Source organism: Rhinolophus ferrumequinum, chromosome 13 (assembly GCF_004115265.2).
Source record: "Rhinolophus ferrumequinum isolate MPI-CBG mRhiFer1 chromosome 13, mRhiFer1_v1.p, whole genome shotgun sequence".
NCBI lineage: Eukaryota > Metazoa > Chordata > Mammalia > Chiroptera > Rhinolophidae > Rhinolophus > Rhinolophus ferrumequinum.
Window position 1 is genome coordinate 12,473,710 of NC_046296.1, and position 21,436 is coordinate 12,495,145.

At 37.7% G+C, this 21,436-nt stretch overlaps 1 protein-coding gene across 7 annotated transcripts in view; it reads right to left on the reverse strand.

The window, feature by feature from the left end:
• Positions 1 to 10,802: 10,802 nt before the first annotated feature.
• The window catches only part of CTNNA2 (catenin alpha 2), a 1,256,663-nt gene continuing 1,246,029 nt past the window's right edge, over positions 10,803 to 21,436 (reverse strand). For all 7 annotated transcript variants that reach the window (XM_033125182.1, XM_033125183.1, XM_033125181.1 and 4 more), the window contains one exon: positions 10,803 to 12,095. In XM_033125182.1, the coding sequence (XP_032981073.1) occupies positions 11,808 to 12,095 (288 nt within the window). In that variant the 3' untranslated portion in view covers positions 10,803 to 11,807. The remainder of the gene's footprint in view (positions 12,096 to 21,436) is intronic.

A 21,436-nucleotide genomic window follows, 5' to 3' on the forward strand; every position in this document is an offset into this window, starting at 1 on the left:
TCAGGTTCATAATCTCAGAGGAGCTTACGTCATGTCACTTACCTCCTCGAAACTCTCAATAGTCCCTCATTACCCCTAGCAGTGATTAGTAACATTCGGGGAGTCTGGTTACTTTGAAAATATGAGCAAAACCATGATAACTCTCACTAGAAAAAAGTCATCGATTCAGCATTCAACATCATTACCGCCACCAACTCTGCCATCTTCATGGGCATCGTCATCATGACTACAGGGGAATCAGTACTAACAGGGAACTACTATGTTCCATGGTAGTTGACACTTTTTATACTACAGCAGCTCAGAAAGGTAAACATTCTCCATTTTACAAATCTAAAAACTAAGCTCCTCGAAGAAAAAATATCAAGTTGGAAGTCAAAAACTAGATACGTAAGTTAATTGGAATTTTACCTCATGTCTACCTGAGAGTTGATATTCTTAATCTGTATGTCCAATATAAATCACATTTATGGAGTTCACATTATAATATGAATCTTGCAATAAAATCTAAAGGGTTAAATCACATATTTAAAGTTTACATTTGTTAATGTCAGTGATTTTTATCCAGCCCCATACTTACCCTTCTATACTCTGCTCTGAACTGCTGGGACTGGGGGATTGAAAACTACATTTCCCAGACTCCTTTAACTCCTAGCTTTTTATTAAGTTCTGCAATGGGAAGCACAAGTAGGAGATTAGAAGGCAAGAGGTAGGGAGAAGGCCTCTGCTCCTGCCTTTTACGCAGTCTTATCCTATTACAGTAGGAGGGCAAGGTTACTATGAATTCCAGAAACCCTAAACCAATCAGCAACATGTCAGTAACTCTTGAAGGTAAGGAACAACAGAACCTCCAAAAATGCAGGCTTATGGGCAATAGCCCAGGGACTGTCAAACTTGATCCAGGAGTGGCAAGCAGAGATTCTTTTTTTTTTTCTTCTAACACCTCCTCATGTTGCACCTCCAGTCCTTCCAACATATTTATAAATAATTTTCTATATAAAAAACCCTCCATTTGATTTAACCAATATGGATGTGTTTTCCTGATTGGAGCCAAACTGAAACAGGAATGTTCCCAGATAACTCTGAAATGCTGGCAAATCGGATGAGTTATCTCCTCTCCATTTGTCAGTAGACAGGATTTCATTGACATTGGTAAATGGTTTGTTGATAATCTATGGAAATTAGAGCCATTCCTAGTACTTGTTTACATCCACGGTAACTTGAAATAAAGCGTAGTTTAAAGGTAAGAGAGTCCACCTTAAATGTTCTCATCAGATAGACACACACACACACACACACACACACAGAATGTGAGGTGATAGATATGTAAATTAATTTGATGGCAGTAATTATGTCACAACGTACGTGTATATCAAACTGTCACATGGTATACCTCAATAAAACTGGAAAATTTTTAAAATAAAAATAACTAAATAAAGGTAAAGCATTCATAGGCTAAGTGCTAATGCACTTAGTAGTCGTAAGATTATCATAATAGTAAGATTATAATAAGAACCATGTGATCATCTGGCTATTTCCTACCACATTAGCGAGATCACAGGAAGAAGTAACAGGCTCGGGGCCCTATATTCTCAAGACACAGAACTGGCCTTCAGAATGACTCCTGTTGTATTTAGACTGAATACTAGAGTCAGAACACATGGTGCTCCAAGGGGGAAAAGGGCAAAGTCTGACCCAGAAGGTGATTCATACACTTAAAGACCTGTAGGGTTTTGCTAAGTTATATGTAGAAGAACCCATGATATATGTGTGGGAAGTATTTCTATAAACAGCAGTACTTCTATAAAAGAGGACAGAAATAATGTTTGATTTGAGCTACAATGTTGATAAGGGTTGCATGTACTTACTGGAGATTGTGGGTTCAACATATTAGTCTGAACGGTTGTCTTTCTAACAGTTTTCTTGATTGGCTAAAAGAAGTCTAAAGTCAATGGTGACTTACAGCCTAAGAAATGTAGATACCAGAACTTCCCTGGTAGATAAAAATAATCCCCAAATTTAAGGAGTCAGAAATATTGGAGTTGATATTTCATGGAGCAACCCTCCCACTCTTTCTTTCATTCTCCACTATGTCTCCTGATAGGGCAAAAGTATATTCATTTTGCTAAGACATCCAAAATATCTCTAAAGGTGATGATTATTTAGGCCCTGCCCACCTTACAGCAATTGCACTCACCTTACGGCTGTTAAGCAGGAGCTGGGGTCTCTACCTAGATGGGATTCCATTATTCCAACTGAACTCAGGAAAGCCATTCCAATATCACTATCTCCTACCATCATCACAGCATACAAGACTTGAATTTCCACAGTGGAGTGTCACACTTCTCATCTAGTTCCCAGAGCTAAGTCATTTCAGAGGCGGGTCCCCCTCAATAAAGATGAAACTTGGCCCCTTGATGAAGGAACGTCTGACACTGCCACAACTGTGTACTGTGAATCATCCTCAAAAGTCCCTCAAAAGGACATGTGTCATAAGCAGAATATCTGAGCCTTGGCCAATTAGAAATTACCAAATATTTCAGGAATTATTAGACACTGCCTCATTGTTGATGCTAATCCTGGAGATCTAAAATGACACTGTGTTCCTTTGGACAATGGAGGCTGATGAAGATCTACTAAAAAATGGAGATTTGGCCTAAAATTAACTCTCAGTGGGTACAGTGGTTCTGTAAACCCACCCTATGATGTTTTCCCTCCACTTTCTTAATGTGTGGTTGAAATAAACATATCTTGAAACCGACTTAGTTACAACATAGGTTCACTGATCCATGGTATGGGACATAATTGGAGTAGAAAAAAGACAAAGTTGGAATCCTAGCAACTTCCCCTGTCCCCCTCCACCCCATTCCAAAATGGTTAATCAAAGGCAATAATGCAACCCTGGAAAAAATTAAAGGAAAAATATCACCATTAAAATTTTGAAAGATGCAGGGTTGGTGATTCTTAACACACATTTTTTTTAACTTATTTTTTTTGACCTGTGCAGAAGGTGATTGGAACCTTGGAGAATTATTTTAAATTATTATAAATTGAATCAGATAATGACTCCAATTTTATAGAACTAGAAACTAAGGCTCAAAAAAAAAAACACAAAAAAAAAAACAACCTCGGAGTTAGTGAATAAGGTAGTGAGGACATCTGTCTAAAGGAGAGACTGTGTTTCCAGTCAGTATAACATGTTCTGTGCTTCTGGGATTCCAGAGAACCTACAAAATAATAAATTCTAATCTGTTATATCTCATATTTAAGACCTGGCAAGACTAGAATTACAGAATCACCAAATCTCTCTCTCTCCTTCTTCTTCTCTCTCTCTCTCTCTCTCTCTCTCTCTCTCTCTCTCTCTCTCTCTCTCTCTCTCTCTCTCTCTCACACACACACACACACACACACACACACACACACACTCTAAAGCCACTCTTCTACAACAGTTTAAACCCACCCTTTCTTATTATGCTTTTCTACTAACACAACCCACTGATATGTTACTGTCCTTTGTTTTGTGTAATGACTTTTTCCCCCAGCTAAATATATATGTCTCTGTCGCACCTTTTGCATTGTTATTTGACTCCTCTTATTATTTTGTTTTTCATGTATTTATGACTTAGACTCTAAATGCAGCATACATCTTTAGATGTTACGAACCTGAGGGAGATAACAGGCACATAGAAAAAAGTTAGGGATCTAGTAATAAAACATCACACGGAATTTGAATCCTGGCTTGCATTTTTTAGCTAAATGGTTGAATTTTTGAGACTCAACTTATCATCAACTTGCCTTGTGGAAGGGATTGCACATGACATTGTAAGTGAAAGTACCTCATGTGGAGAATATGTTTCATAAATTTCTCTTTCTATCTGGCTCTTTTCCCTGATCTATGAATCTCTTCCTTGTGTACCTCTTTAGCACTCACAAGTAGGCATTTCAAAGCGTCGAATAATCAAGCTCAGAGACTTAACTCAGGCCATGTAGTGGCCCAGAAAAAGATTCCAGGTAACCTGGAACTCAGAAGTAAAACTTCAAACAGAAATCAATCTCCAAATACAGGAACAGAGCCCTGGGAGGAGCTGGGAAGAAATGGGAAGATGCTAAGAAGAGCAAGCATACTTCCAAAGTACGCCAGAATGCTACCCCACAAGAAAGGGGAACAAGCACCAGATACAGAGCTATTTTTGAGCCTTCTGAAAAATAGAATATATACATGTGTTACCAAACCCAGGTTCGGTGCCACTTGCTGCCCAGAGAGCCCAAAAACTTGAGTGACAGGGTTGTTAAGGAGAAAAATGTTCTTTATTCCAGATGCTGGCAGCTAAGGAAGATGGCAGAATAAGGTCTAGAAAAAAACACCTTCCCCAAACAGAATGATTAGGAGGTTTTATAGGCAGGTATGTGGGAAAGAACAAAGAGAAGTGGGGTTGAGTCATGTCTCAGGGGTGACAGTTGAGAAATCAACTCCTGAGGGTCTTCTGAGGCCTTAGGTTCTGCTTCGATATAATATCATCTTAAATGTTATTGACCATGGTCGGAGTGCTCCATGCATCATCAGCAAAAACTGTGAGGGAATTGAAATCTTGGGTCCCAACTCCAGGCGCCTGAGGGTTAAGAAATTGCTTTTTTCAGGTTAGGATGCTGCTAATTAAATGGATGCTTGAGGTATATGTATCCTTAAGAAAGGGGACAAAACAGAACTCTTATAGCAATCAGTGAGGGGAGAAACAAAGAAGAAACAGCTGAATATCAGGGTGAATCAAACTGCAAACTAGCTAAATCTAACTACGTCATTGATTCCCTGAGTTTCACTCTTACAGATGTCTGTGAGATACATCAACACCAACTGCCATCCCACCCTGCCATCCAACTAACCACCAGCACCAGGTTCCTACAGGACTTTGTGTGCTGTCACTATTGAATCCTGAACAAACCTCTCTTATCAGCACACTATTCCTTAATTTCCTGTTTACTTGTCCATCCTCACAAAACTATAAGCTTCATTGGAACTAGTAGTGAATCTTTAATCTCCATTTTACCAGCACTTAGAATTGTGCTTGGCACAAAAGCAGCATTCGATAAATAATTGCTGAATGAATTAACGGTGCTAAGTTTGGAACTCACAGAATACATTGTTTTCTTTTCATGAGTTCTTTTATGTTCATACGAGACATCAGAAGAGGGAATACTTCCAAAATGAAAAAAAAAAGTAAAATCACCAATTGTGAAGTGTTAAATATCAGGAGAGTTTGTGGGACGAAGAGGGAATGCAGGTTGATCAAGTATGTGCCTGTGTGCCAAAGCTGGCCTACCCACTGTTTTTGTAGATAAAGTTTTATTAGAACACATGTGTGCCTATTTATTTATTGTCCATGGCTGCTTTTACGTCATAATGGCAGAGTTGGATAGTTGGGATAGAGCTTATACAGCCAACAAAGCTCAAAATATTTACTACTTGTTCCCTTACAGAAAAAGTTTGCCATCTCCTGCTTTAGATCACGTAAACTGCTTTCACATATTTTTATGTCATATGAGATACTAAAATCCCTACATTGCCCTTTGTGGTAATTATAAACTGTAAATGTATCTGAAAATAATTGCTGGAACACATGAGATTTTAAGTACATATTTCAGGAAAAACAAAAGTTTCTTGGTATTGTTGATTGGGAGAATATATACAAGGTCGGACGACTAAGCTTGCGAACTCATCCTAGAAAAAGCGCTACATATCTCATTGCTGAATATTACTATGGTCACCTTCGAAGTATTCCCCTTGGGAAGCTATGCACTGACGCCAGCACCTAGTCCACCCTTCAAAGCAATTTTGGAACTCTTTTTCTGGAATGGCCATCAGAGTTGTCATCGTATTACCTTTGAAGTCCTGAATGCCATCAAAATGTCTTCCTTTCAATATTTCCTTTATCTTCGGGTAAAGAAAGAAGTCATTGGGGGCCAGATCAGGTGAGTAGGGAGAGTGTTCCATACAGTTATTTGTTTACTGTCTAAAAGCTCCCTCACAGACAGTGCCGTGTGAGCTGGTGCATTGTCGTGATGTTGCCATGAGTTGGTGAAAAGTTCAGGTCGTCTAACTTTTTCACGCAGCCTTTTCAGCACTTCCAATAATAAACTTGGTTAACCGTTTGTCCAGTTGGTACAAATTCATAATGAGTAATCCCTCTGATATCAAAAAAGGTTAGCAACATCATTGCAACAAGTCAGCGAACTTAATTAACCTCATATTCTCGTCTAAGTCGTGAATTCAGGCTAAAAGGACAATAATATCCTGTTAAATTGTATGTCCTGTGTTAAGAATAATATTGAATATGGTGGTGGATGATCTCTTTCGACCCACCGTGGGGGGTCCTTTGGCCTGTTCTTCCAACATCACATCATTCCTTCTTTGCATCACACAACATGGGAAACAATCACTCAGTCACCTTCTCTATACGCCACACAGAAGCTTTAAGGTACAGCCAGATTCAGAGACATTTTATCTTCAGTAGCTTTTTTTTCCTTTTCTGTTCACTTGTGGGATAAAGCTGACCTTCCTTTGCGTCTTCTCAATGCATCGTCAACGCCAGATTGATTTATGACACTAGGTGTTCTCAAGCACTTTTTAAACTTTTTTTCTATTTCCTTATTGATCTTCTGTCTGAGTGTTCTACCCATTATTGAAAGTGGGGTATTGATATTTCCTACTATTATTCTAGAGCTATTTCTCACTTCAATTTTGTTCGTACCTGCCTTATATATTTAGGATCTTTGATGTTTGCTGTATAGATGTTTATAATTATATCTTATTGGTGCATTAGAATTTTTTATCACTGTATAGTGTCCTTCTTTGTATCTAGTAACATTTTCGACTTAATGTCTATTTTGTCTGGTATTAAGGTAACCACTCCTGCTTTCTTTTTGCTATTATTTGCATGGGATATTTTTTCCATCCTTTCACATTCAACCTATGTGTTTCCTCAGATATAATGTGAGTCACTTGTAGACAACATATAGTTGGGCATTTGAGAAAACAGTCACTTCTCCCAGTCTTTATGAACTAGCTCTGTGAAGGGAAAAACCTCTGCTAATCAACCTGGTATGAAGGTATATGGTTCTCTCAAATCTTTCAAAGTATGCCTGTCCCCTGGGCCTGTGTGTGTGTGTGATTTTTCCCCAATGCCCTCACCCCCATATTCATGGCTTCCTTTAAATATCTTGTATTCCCTACAAGTCTCATCCCTGCTTCTTCTCAAGGTTCTTAAATGTTCTCTTGTGTTTCTCTGCCCCAAATCTCTTCCCTCCAGGAGCCCATAGATTTGCAGCACCCCTCAACTCTTATACGCCAGAGTGCCTGCCACTGCTTTCAGTGCCCTCCAATCGGATATTAAACTTTGCCACCATTTCCACTAGTGCTCCAAATTGGGCAAGATGGCAATCAGTCTCTTGGGAATCTCCAGAGAGGCCAGAACAATGCAGACAAGTTCCATTCTTTTTCTTCCATTACTCGGGAGGAACAAGGAAATGGATAGCTTCCACCTGATCATGCTGTGCCAGAGAAGGGGCAGCACATAGGTAAGCAAAACTCCCCCAAATTTCCTTCCATAATGAGTGTTTGTTTGCTTTTTCTTGGTTAGACACTCACTTGGCTGATGCACATCCTTACCTGAGTTTTAGGGTTCCCACAAAGCCACTTTGGTCAACATGTTGTTTACTTTGTGTTTCCATGGGTGAACACAGGTCTGGGGCTTCCTAGTCCACCATCTTGCTAAGGACATTCCTCAGCACTAGTGTTTTTCAAAAAAAAAACATTATTGTTAACAGCCTTCTGTAGTTAATTCACTTCCATTACCTTTAAAAAGTCCACAATCTTCAAGTAAAAGGTAAGTACTGACCTCTTTGATTTGGTTAATACGTAATGACACCATAATAAAAGTCAAACAAACAACTTATGATCTATTACCAACAAGTTTAGGGACTATAATTTATCAAATCCCAATAGGTTGCTTGGTTATTCAAATGTACATATTATTTTATAGCTATGCCAAGAAATTATCAAGTGCCAAATGAAGGGGGTAGAGAAATTACTACTGTGTAGGACTAGAGAAGTCAGAACACATTGGGTATGAAGTATTTAGGTATGGGTTAATGGAAGACTTAGAATTCGGAAATGAGTAATAATAATTATATTCTAAATAAAAGGTATCAATGAATACATGCGCTAAGGGGAATGACTAGAGTGGGCATTAAGAAACAATGCAAAAAAAATTGTCAAAATTCAATAGCCATTTATGATAAAAGCTCTCAACAAAGTGGTATAGAGGGAATGCACCTCAACATAACGTTGCAAATGTTTTCTTCCATTCTGTAGATTGCCTTTTCATTTGGTTGATGTTTTCCTATGCTGTGCAGAATCACTTTATTTATTTATTCATTTATTTAATTTATTCTTTTGAACAAAATTGTTTATTCAAAATATAATCATTAAAGTTCACTAACAACCATGGCTATTTCAAACAGAACGATTTAATTGTTTTATTAAAGTCAGATTCCAAAATGAAAGACTCTTAACCCACCTATAGGAAAGAAATAGCGTGTTAAACCTGCTGGCTTATGTAGAGGCTAAGTCAGGAGGGAATGCAATGTGAAGCTGTAAGCAAAAGAAAAGACATCTTTTATCATTCTCCCCAAATATTTTCCCTTCCTCCTAAAATTTTCCAGTTTGCCTGTCATTTTAACAATCAATAACAAAGTATAGCATGCTTACACATTCAACATGTATATACACAATGAACTGTGTAATTGGATGGATTAAGTCATTTTACATTTCCCCCTCTCCAGGTATAAAATTCCCAAAGGTTTTGCCTTCCAGTCATTTTAGTTTGACGTTGTCCCGTTGTTTATTTTTGCTTCTCTTGCTCTTGCCTTTCGTGTTAGATTAGAAACATCCTCTCCAAGACCAATGATAAGAAGCTTAGTGCCTGTTTTTTCTTCTAGGGGTTTTAGGGTTTCAGGTCTTACATTCAAGTCTTTAAACCACTTTGAATTAATTTTTGTGTACAGTGTAAGATAGTCCAATTTCATTCTTTTGCATGTGGCTGTCCAGTTTCCCCATACTATTTATTGAAAAGGCTGTCCTTTACCCATTGTATAGTCTTGGCTGCTTTGTCAAAAATTGATCAAATATGCATAGGTTTATTTCTGGGCTCTCTATTCTGTTCCATTAATCCATGTGTCTGTTTTTAGGCCAATATCATATTATTCTGATTACTATAACTTTGAAATACAGTAGTTTGAAATCAGGGAGCATGATGTCTCTAGCTTTGTTCTTTCTCAAGATTGATTTGGCTATATGAGGTCCTTTGTGGTCTTATACAAATTTTTAGGACTGTTTGTTGTCTCAATGAAAAATGATGTTGGAAAATTTGACAGTGATTGTATGGAATATGTAGATTGTTTTGGGGTAGTATTGACATTATAACAATAAATATTAATTCTTCCAATCCATAAGAATGGAGTATAGAATATCTCAATTTATTTGTGTTTTCAATTTCTTTCATCAATGTCTTATCGTTTTCAGTTCTTCCACCTCCTTGAATTTCTCCCTAGGCATTTTATTTTTTTTTGATGAAATTGTAAATAAGATTGTTTTCTTAATTTCTTTCTTTTAGTTCATTAGTGTAGAGAAACACATGATTTCTGTATACTGGTTTTGTATCCTGCAGCATTACTGAATTTGTTTATTAGTCCTAACAGTTTTTTGGTAGAGGTTTTAGGGTTACCTATTTATGTCATCAGCAAATAGTGACAATTCTATTTCTTCCTTTCTGATTTGGATGCCTTTTCTTTTTCTTTCCTGATTGCTCTGTCTAGGGCTTCCAATACTATTTTGAGTACAAATAGCAAGATTAGGCATTCTGCCTTGTTCCTGAACTTAGAGGAAAATCTTTTCACCAGTGAATACGATGTTAGTTATGGGCTTGTCATATATGGCCTTTGTTAGGTTTACACAAATTAAGGGGGCAGGATAGTTGAAATAGTGATCTAATGATTAGTGTTGACAATCAGTCTATAACTTTTATTGTGGCTTTTCCACCTGATCATTCTCAGCCTGGGTGGTAGTTTCATTACCCAGTGGTGATGAGCAGTGTTTTGAGCAGAACTATGTCTAAATAAAGTTTTGGACTATGCTTCTCTCATTCCACAACTCCTCAGTTTCTTCTCTTTGAGACCTTGCACTTAAGCTAACACAAGCACAGTCCCAATGCATTATCACATTGCTAAGAAAGACACACATATTTTACTAGACGTCTTCTGGAGACATATCGTAACTTGCCAACCTGTCAGGAGCATTTAAATGGGAGGAGTTTGGGGCACTCACAAAAACTTATTTGGGGTCCTTTTCTCACTCCTCAAGCTGTAGCTGTAAGACTACTACTCACTCCTTAATAATAAGATAGAAGCCTTGTTTTTACAATTTAGATAAAAAATATTTTGAAATGAATAAAATACGTTTTTAAATTAATGGCTTCCATATATATATATATATATATATATATATATATATATATATATGTATATTTCAGTTTCTCTCTGAGAACCCATTAAGTTCTTACATTTAGCCCAGGGCTGAACATGGCTCAGAAAAATCTAACACATGACTTTCTCATTTTAATTTCAGTTTGAAAGTAAATAAAACCAAATTGAAAAATATAAAACAGAAGCAATTCCTGTTCTCTAAAGACAACTCAGAGATTTCTTTATATATCACCTATTTTATTCCCAATTTCTAAAAACAAACAAAAATATTTTTAACGAGTTTTCAAGACCATGCTCTGATCTTTTATTAAATATGCATTTAAAGAAAGAAAAGATGCTTCAGAGGTGAAGATTAAATGTGTTTATTTCGAGTTAGTGGATACAATGGCATATTAGATACCAGCACTCCAAGCTATACCTATGTATTTGCCTCTAAACCTTCACACATGGTTAGTTTCCATTCCTCTAACAACTCACCACTGGGCCTCCTATTTCTAGCAAAATCATAGTTCAAATTAAAAAAGAAAAAAAAACAACAACACAAAGGAAAAGCAAGGTGGATCACTATATTGTGCTTCCAGTGCCCCCAGAAGGATTATAATTGTCTCAAATAAATGTCTATTGTTTTCAGTAAAGGGGAAAAATTGATAACATGAGCACTAGGATGGGCATTACTAGAAGAGAAAGAACAGAAGACAGATTAAAAGAAGCATTTTTAGCTGGATGAGTTAGTTTCCCCTTAGTAAAAGTAATCCGCATATCATGGATATAACTTCAAAGTTAAGTTGTTCAATTTGTGGGCCACACACTTAAGCGTATTGGCTAGTACATTTTTGCACCGAAACAGAAGCAATACAAGCTTTATGTTCTATCATTACACTTCCAGATTTTTCACTTAATATACCTGCCAACCTAATGATTCTTGCATGCATTAGAATTTGCTTTTGTAGAGTTAAGTTTATTTTCCCCAACCCTCCCCCTCCCGTAAACATTGCAAGGTGAACTCTTCACCAAATTTCATGAGAATGTTGCAAAGGACAGCTCTGTGCCACCTCGGAACAGGACTTCCCTGTCCCCTCTCCAGGCTATAGATGGATCAGTAGTATTGATCCATCCCATCATACATGCAAACAGACTCTGCTCCCTTAATTTCCCCATGCCAGAGGCATACGAGTTGGCAGGTATGCATACAAAAATGGAATTAAAAAAAAAAAAAAAAGGAAAGGAAAAAAAAAGAAAAGAAAGAAAAAGCTTTCTTGTTAAAGCCTATCGTCCTAGAAGGAATCCATTGCTTTGAATTCACTTAAAGCCTGTACAGGCGAAATGTGTTTCTTCTGAGAACCTCGTCTAACTCGTGTCTGGAATTCTTCCGGCTTTTCTCTTTTCACAAGGGGCTTCTTCTCTGGAGCCTTCATCTTCCAAGACACAACAGGTGAGTTGACAGCTGCTGTCCCATAGACTTTCTGGTATTTGGTTGAGGCCACATAGGATGCTTTTACCGTGAGGACAACAGCATTCATCAGGTTTTTAGCTGCCTGGATGAGTGATGTAGCACTGTCCAGCTAGTGTGGGAGGAGAAGAATGAGATACACCTGGGTCAGTCAAGGCACAACACTCACAAGACGGTACAATTTCAGTTAAAACGATGCTTTGCTTTTGCAAGTATACAGTACCGCCCGAACTATTACATGATACGGTGAACAGGCTACAAAGCAGTCACCTATCTTCACCCATCCCTACTCCCTAAGTAAAAAAGAAAAAAAAGAAGATACTTTATGATGCATAGCTTTCTAAAGTCCCAATACCTCTAAAGATAAAGCCCTCTTTTTAGCATGTAACAATTCCAATATAAGAAAAGTTTTCCAAAGTAGAACATCTCATGTTATTACATTAGGCTAATTGTTAATGGTGACAATTACTCAAATGTTTAAAAAGCATTTGGCAGGCACTGAAGAATAAAAAGTTATAAGGGGTTCCATCATAATTTTATGGCCTCCCAGTGGAAGTATCTATATATAGATTATTTCTCCATCCTGAGCTTAGGATTGGTAGGGATGCAGGCAAGCAGCTAAGCAGAGGAACAACCCATAGGTGTTCTGTCTTTTACTTAAGTATTTATTGAACTTGAGTATCCCTTTAACTATCCCCAGATCTTGAATATACCTCCAATAAAAATATCAATAATTGTGTCAGGCGCTTGCAGGTCAGACTGCATTCAATGAAAGCCCATATGCATGTGTTAATGAAATATAGATTTTGCACTTTGCGCCAAACACTATTCTAAGAAATTTGTATTTCCCTACTTAACTTTCACAACAACCTGTGAAGTGGCATTTGTTGTCATTGCTATTTTATGATGAGAGAGCTGGTGCAGACAGAGGTCCAATAACTTCTAGTTTTACATAGCTTAAGTGAGGAAGCCCTTAAATACTATATTACTGTACCACACTGCCACCCTGTTGGGCAGGATTGTTTCAAAAAACGCTACTATGACAAGTCACAGTAGCACTGTAGGTTTAGCAGCTCATCCCCAGACTCTCAAGCCAGGGATTGCTTTTAGGTTATTCTTTGCCGCTTTTAACTAGTTAGACAGTGTGGTATATACTGTATATTAGGCCATTCAATATCTATTTCAACCTTATTCTTCCTTCACTTCCTGAACCATAGATGCTGGAAAGGATAAAAACTGCATTTCCCAGACTCCCTTTCAGCTGGGATTCTACATGTAACCTAGTGAAGGGAAAAAATCAAGAACTGAACTGAAAATATTACTCCAGCCTCAGGGATGCTTGGGCATAGCTTGACTGTTCATCAAACTCCTTGTAATATCAACTAAGGAAATGTATCCACTGCAGTTAGAGGGATCCAGGGAAGTTTCTAAGCAATGTTCTTTCCTTGTTGTTGAGATGGTTTGTTGTATAACCTGTGATTGGTAGACTATAGCTGCATTAGAGAAGGGGAGCTAACAGACAACCCTCTGGGTGCGAGGTGATTAGCAACGTGTTTAAGCTGAGATCCCAAACACTGTGGCTTCCTACGTAGGGTGAACCGCATCCACTTTAGCTTCGTGTCATGTCTTGAGACCAAAACATGTCCCAGGTAGTGACCAGGAACAGAAGTTATATCTAAGGCCTATGTGACGCGGTTGTCTGGTCCATATCCTTTATCAAAGCTAACCAAACATCATGCTGAGTTAAAAAAATATATTTTATGACAAATGAAACTCAATTCTTCTACCACCAAAAAAGCCCATAGAGTCAGATAACTGGGGAAAACAATGGAAGATACTTTCTATGTATGAATTCTTTGCAATACCATAGAACTGAGGTTTCACCACTAAGAAAAATAAGATTAAAAATCAGTATTTACATTGACCCCACAATACTATAGAGAAGAAAAGTGATTTGTGGATTAGAGCCACGATTCAGCAAATATTGTAATTGACTGCTTTGCGAATGAAATCAACTAAATGGACTAAGTCCTTACTCTGCTGTTTCTACTACACAGTACAAGGTGCACATATACCAACATAACTGCTTAACCCATAATGTTTAGTTTATACAGTGTAAGTCTCTAAAGCTAGCTAAGGAGAAGCAAATTCTAGATTATTTATGTTAATAGAAGAGAAGCCAAGCATGGATTAGTGCAGTGATTCTCGAAGTACAAGCTCTAAACTAGCAGTATCAGCATCACCTGGGAACCAATTAGAAATGACATTTCTCAGGCCAATCTCAAACTCTCTGAATTAGAAACTTGCAATCCAGGGGATTCTGATGCATGACAAAGCATGAGAACCACTGAATTAATGAAACCCAACGACTCTCTGAAGACTTATTTCATCTAATGATTTCAGGGACTTTCATGATAGGTGAGTTTCATAACATCATAGCCAGTTATTTGACTGAATTTCACTTTTTTATCTTTTCCATTATACCACCCAGGTAACAGTGTAAATAATGAAGGAAAGAGATAAGATAGTAAAATGTTGGGACAATTAGAAGATCAGTCATGGTTTCTTTAGAAGCTAAATATTATCTTCCTTGGCCAATTGATGGTTCCCTAGAAGTGTCAGGTTTCAAAAATGAGTAATATTCATTCATAATGTTAGTTAATTCTATTATGTGCTATGGGTAAAGAGAGTGTAAAATGATATAATATCAGGGACAGTTCTGTTGATTTGCTTTGGAACAAAAGAATTAGTAGAAGTAGAAGACGACATGTCTATCGATTATTAAATAGTTCCCCAAAAAGCAAATCTTGGGAGAATTGAGTGGATCCTAAGAGAAGGATTACAAGTAATTTGGAAATTTTTACCACAGATTCCATTTTCAGATAGATGGTGTCTAATTCTGCAGCAAAAATATGATAGCCTGCCTCTTCTTCAGAACCCCTTTGCTCTCCCAGCCTGAAGCAGGAATCCTGTGAATAAACCTAATACATTGGTCAAGAGTGAGACAGCTCTGAAATACAAAGCCAGTTAATTCATTCAAGCCACCTGGTAGGGCAGATACTGTGTTTCCCCAAAAATAAGATCGGGTCTTATATTCATTTTTGCTCCAAAAGACGCATTAGGGCTTATGTTCAGGGGATGTCATCCTGAAAAATCATGCTAGGGCTTATTTTCCGGTTAGGTCTTATTTTCGGGGAAACATGGTACTGAATTTGTTGAGAGGGAAAGCAAGGAAGTGAAGGACCTGACTAGCTAAACCTGAGCAAATATACTCCTCGACAATAAGCCCAATCTAAAGTTAATGCAAAATTTTACTTTTTCTTCAAACTTCAATTACCAAAGGTTAAATTATTTTTCCATATACCCTATACCCAGTTGATTGATCAAGATCATTATCGGCACGATCAGAATTTGTTTTCTTTAAAAATGAGTCTCCTTTACGCTTGTCCAAAATAGCTCTGAGACCTGCCTTCCAAGTGGCACATTTTGCTAAAAATTCACTTCCTAAAGAAAATACATTAAAAAGGGTCCAGCTACATGGCAAGGTGATTTTTTAAATACATAATTGCTTTCTATTTTGTGATTTACACTGTAACCATGGCATTTTCAAATAAGGCATGCAAATGATTCTGTATAAAGTTTTTATAATAATAACCAACATTAACTGAGCAATTAGCAGGTGCTTGGAATTGCCCTAGTCCTTTCAATTAAATCACATGATTTAAGTTTCAAAAAATCTTGAAATAGGAACTACTATTACCCCCATTTTCCAGGTGAGCAAACTGAAGCTTAGATAGGTCATTTAAATTGCCTGTGTAGCAATGGGTAAAGTTAGGGATTAGGATCAATACTCTCTGTCTCCAAAGCCTACCACTGAACCAATTCACTACTTCTCTGAAGCATCATTTAATCTCTGGGTCTTGTTTTTTCAGTGACTACCTGTCATTCAAAATGAACCTGTCTCAAGTATTAATTCTCTCTGGGTGGAAGCCTGTCCTTTAATCCTGGTAACATACTGTAAACATCATGACTTCATCTGGTGAAAGGCTCCATCTCACCTGGTCTGTGATTTTTAGTCTCATCCTTAGAGCCTGAATTCTCTATAGTTGAATCTCTTGGCCTCAGCTGTTCTCCTTCCTTGTGCACAGTCCTTCCCAGTCTTTCCTGGCCTTTACGGTGTCATCCTGGTTTGAGTCCTCCCACGTGGAGGCAGTGCCTGGAATCTGAGCCCTGTAGGTTTCTCTTGCGTTTGCTCAGTTTCTCTGAAGCCCATTGACCACACATCTATAACAATTGGTTGTGCCTATGGGTGGGGCTCACCTAAGCTAATTGGGGTGTGCTAAGTCTTTAACAGGGCTGGTCCTGGTAGCTTTATAAGAGCCTCAAAAGTGGATCATTATCTCAGCCATTCCTGGCATAGACATTAACCAGAATTTTCCATAAAAAAAGACTTAAATCTTTTCCTGCTTAAAGGCCTTTCTATTCCTACTGGATGTGCCATTCAATTTCTAAGTCTAGTCTAAGAGAAGCTGCTCATTTTCACTTTTAAAAATAAGAACCTACACTTAGCAAAGGAGACCATAAGCCAGTCTCTACACAGGCTCCCCAAGTTTTATTTGTCTTATTCAATCTCACAACCACCTCAGAGACAGGAAATATTATTATGCTCAACTGGGATTTAGAGGGGCCGTACAACTTGTCCAGGATAGCATTACAAATAAAAAGCAAATAAGCCAAGATTTAAACCCGGGCAGCTTAACTCCAGAGCCCATGAGCTAACCATTGCTCCATGTTGCTTCCTAGAGCCATGTATGACAGAAGAATCCACATCCCCCAAATCTGTCAAGCTGTGCTAGGCTAATTCTCTCTATTCAATTTCATGGGTGTCTGCTGTGACAAACCACAGAAATTAGGCTTCTCCTAATTCTGTCATTATTCTTTTAAAATATCAAAGTACTATTTCAAAAAGTCAACAGATGTTTCCTCACATCTTGTTCTATTATAGTCCATGAAAAGCAAATAAGGGCAGGAGAGCTCTTTTTCAGCTGTTTCTATAGGGTTTTTATCTTTTTCTGCCTCTGTCACCACTCTGTCTTCTTAATCCCATACAACTTCTGATAGATTTCTCTTTTGCTATACCATCCTCAGTTTGGATTGTGCATGGAAGGAAAACACTAGAGGGAAGACTTTCCTGAATTGTGATTCTTCTATTAATTGACATTTATGCTGCCTAATTCCTTAAGTCAAAGCTGAAAATTGTCACGAAAAGTGCTTAACATGACTGAAAATATACAGGATCCTCTAAAGAGTTCTGAAACCCCAGGTCTTAAGTTCCACGCTATTTCATTAACATGGAGTTTACCCCACAAGGTGTTCAGTTTCCATAGAAACAATTGTGACTGAATGACTCAATAGCATTCTCTTAAATGAAAATGCAACTACATTTCTTGAAATGCTGAATTCTCATTTATTCTTTACCCTTAAGTCTACCCCTCCATTTTTCTACATATATTTATTCATTCAAATAATTCTTCAGACTCCTAGTGTGTATCTATTTTGTGCCAAACACGGTGCTTTAGTGTTGGTATACAAACATAGACACATAAACTAAAAGCTTTAATACTCTGTGATAGATGCATTAGTAGGATGCAAGGTGCTAAAGGAACATAGAGAATGGGGGATCTACCTTGAGTCAGGTGGGGACAGGTAGGAAAATAAAACTTCATGGTGTGCATGATATCTAAACCCACTTTAATGGATGAAATAGACCATTGTTGGTGATTGGATGGTTGAGTGATAAAGGATAGCTTAAATTTCTAGCTTGTACAACTGGGTATATACTGGTGCCACTAACCCAGATTATAGAAATAGGAGGGAAACTGAGGTGCTACAAAACCGAGTTTAATGTTGGACCGACTAAGTTTCAGGTGTGTGTATCACATGTCAGTAGTTATCGAACGGACAGCTGAAATGATGGGAGTAAAATTCAGGAAGCTAGATGTAAGAAACCACGTATTTGCTTACGTTGGTCTTCCTCACAGTTTCATGAACAGTGTTTTGCATATTATAGGTACATAACTTATGTCAGTTCTGTCAATTTCTTCTTCCCTTCACTTTCGTTATTTAGCATTTTTAGAGCGATAATAGGCTGCTGAATGAAACAGTAAATCAGTATTCTTTTATCACATCAAAAAGTCCACTAAATGTCCTAAAAAGTCTCTCAGCATTATGCTTTCAAGATCAAAACCAATATTCTTTTAATATAATCAAAGACATACCATCATCAAGAAATCACAAAATATCTTAACTATTCCCTTGACAGCCAAGGCTACTTTCTATTCTGTTAAGTAAGTAACAATCGCTCTTGATAATGGTGAACTTTCTGGGGCCAGTCAGCAATAAAATAAATGCAGTTTAGATTTAACAGCTGGTTTTAAAAACACACACATTAAAAACAAACAAAAAAACACCACATAACATAGTCAAGAGTACAAAGTAAGGTAAAAGGTGGATGGAAAAGCATTGGATTAACTACATATAACAGTAAATATCTTAGGATATTAATTTGTGCGGACCAGAAATATAGTTACAGAAGAGAATTAAAATTTCACTATGTGTTCTACATTAATCCATTTAAAACATGCATGCAGAGATACAAATACTAGCTGGAAATGAATCTATTTTCAAAAAGGTTAATTATTTATTACCAAAAAAATAATGAACCACAAATGGCATGGAAATCCCAGGTATGCAGAAATTTGTCCTTGGATTAAAAAGAATGCAAGTGCCATGAGACTACTGGTGAAGGTAGGTAGAAGAAAAGAAACCAAATCTGTTTGAAGGTGATTTTGAAATATAAAAACTGAGGAGTTTGCTTTACCTCAAAAAGCTTAGCAGTGCCTGGGAGAAGAAAGCCAGTCACATTTGGGCCTAGGCTTTTTTATTTTAATGTTCTCTAGTCAGAGCTAATGATTTTGAGAATGCTAAAATGATTCTGCAGATATGGGTAGAGTCCATTTTATCTCCCATGTACAAGATCTTTAAATAGGAATAAATTAGTGTTAAACATAAGAACAAGAAGTATTTTAATGGGACTGTGCTATTTAGTTTCAGGCCTGGGGCAGTGTTTTGAGGGGAGGAAGTTGTGATCGGAGAACTGACATAAACTGAAAGCAAACACCTTGAGAAAACTGGAATCTTTCCACTAGAGATGGTCATTTATTTATATTTAAACAGTTATCTAGCCAAAATGAGTCATAAATTGCTTTCAGGGAAGGAAGGGGAAAAGAAAAAGACTTTGCTACAAGTCAGGCTTGCTGTTAATGAATGGGAGGTTAGAAACCTAAAGCATCGGCGCCTATTATCAGCCAAGAAGAACATTTCATGTTTAAAAAAATCCATGAGACTTTGAAGAGATATTTGATCTCCTTAAAAACTGTGACACATTTGAAATACCTTGAAATATCTGCCTACTGTTTCCAGAGTCTATATCAATAACACTTTTGAAAACTCTAGCAAGTCCAGGGGAATAAATAACTCAAGCAAACAAAGACATGCTGAAAAGGTTCAGCCTAATCGCATCTTTTCCCACTTCACGGATGTTTACACGCTTGCAAAAAAGACAATTCCTTTGTGGCAAGCCCTCCTTTCAGTGTTCTAGCCCACTCCCTGTGCTGTTCCTTATCGAACATCAACAGTGAAGTGAATTAGAAAAGCTGGATCCTTCCTCTTAAGACAGTGACAGTGGTGAACACAGGGCAGCAATATGCCACTCACCCGTGTGGTGGCCACGGCAGACAGCAATCAGTCATGGCACTTGGCTCCCTCAGAATCTGCTGGGAGGCATGCGTGATAAGACATCTCTAGCTCCCTCCTCCAAGAGGTCAGAAACAATGCAATATGGTATCTACTGCACCTCTACTTCTACATTTAAATTAATTTGTTTAATACCTTTTGTTTTGTTACTACTAATCAGATCACTGACCATATTTTTTATCGAAATGAGGCTGCATCATTACTTTTTTGTTCCCATAGCTAATTTTCAGGGACAAATTGTGCACTTATTACTTGACACCATAGTTGCTAATTAATGAACTCATTAAGCAGAAGACATAAGTATTAACAGACGTGCAAAGAACTTGGGGGTGTGTGGGTTTTTTATATTAGTTTCAGGTGTACAAAACAATATAACGATTAGACAGTTACACCCCTCAGAAAGTCATAACCCTCTCCCCAAGTCTACTACTCTTCTGATATCGTATGTAGGTATTACAATACTATTGACTATATTCCCTATGCTGTACTTTACATCCTGTAACTATGTGTGTGTGTGTGTGTGTGTGTGTGTGTGTGTGTGTGTATGTGTAGAGAGAGAGAGAGAGAGAGAAAGAGAGAGAGAGAGACTATAGTTGACAGTCAATATTTTATATTGGTTTCAGATGTACAGCGCAGTGATTAGGCATTTATATAATTCCGGGGGGGGGGCTGATTTTAAATCAGGTGATAAAAATTAGCTGAATATATTAACAAGTATGGTGTCTGAAGTGAAAATGACCATCACTGGTTTGCTGTGATTATTGTTAAAAAAAAAAAGAAGAAGAAAAAACTGCTTTAAAGCTATTAATATTAGAACATTTACTGATCCGTGATAACTGATAGCTAAAATACTGTGGGATAATTCTTGAGGAGTTGGATTAATCCCAGGTGTATTCCCATTTGATTATGGGATCTTGAAAAGCAAATGTTGTACAGCTTTAAGTGGTGGCTCAATCATGACAGAAAGGAAGACAAGAAGGCTGTTATTTTCTCGCAGGGCTTCCTTGACTGATGCCAGGGAGTCAGCTGGTGCTCCACCAGCACCGAAGCCCAGTTGTCAGTAAATCTGTGTGTAATGGCTCAAGATTAAGTCGGCAAAGTCCTTCGCAGAAAAGCACGGCAATCTCAGTCAGGCTAAGAAAACATCTCCACTGCGTTGCTGAGAAATTTATCAATTGGCTCTCAGGTAACTTTCTTAACTGGACATATTTGTGTCTTCGTTTTAAATTCATTTAGGTAGGTAGTAGCGCTTCATAGTCAGCAAGTCCACTGATTAACTGTCTTCATTTGCATTTTTTCAATTATAGGTAAGTAAACCTTGGGGACTCCCATGAAGGTTTAATTACAGTCAACAAATTTTCTAAATATGGCTTAGGGCCATTTTTTCTCACCATTTAAAGCAGAATAGTTTTTGCTCAACCCCAAGCAAGATATGCTTGCTAACCTTGGAATCCCAAGGAGAAGAGGGAGTACTGAGATGTGTTGGTCCTTGGAAAGTAATGAATAGACATCTCTGTTCTTCTAGGCAGTCCCCACCTCCTTTTTCTACATTTCTTCCTCCCCGCCCCCTTCCTTTCTCCCACACTTTACGATCTCCTTTCTGGGTTGTTCCTAAGAAAGAAACCCAAAGGAGAAGTG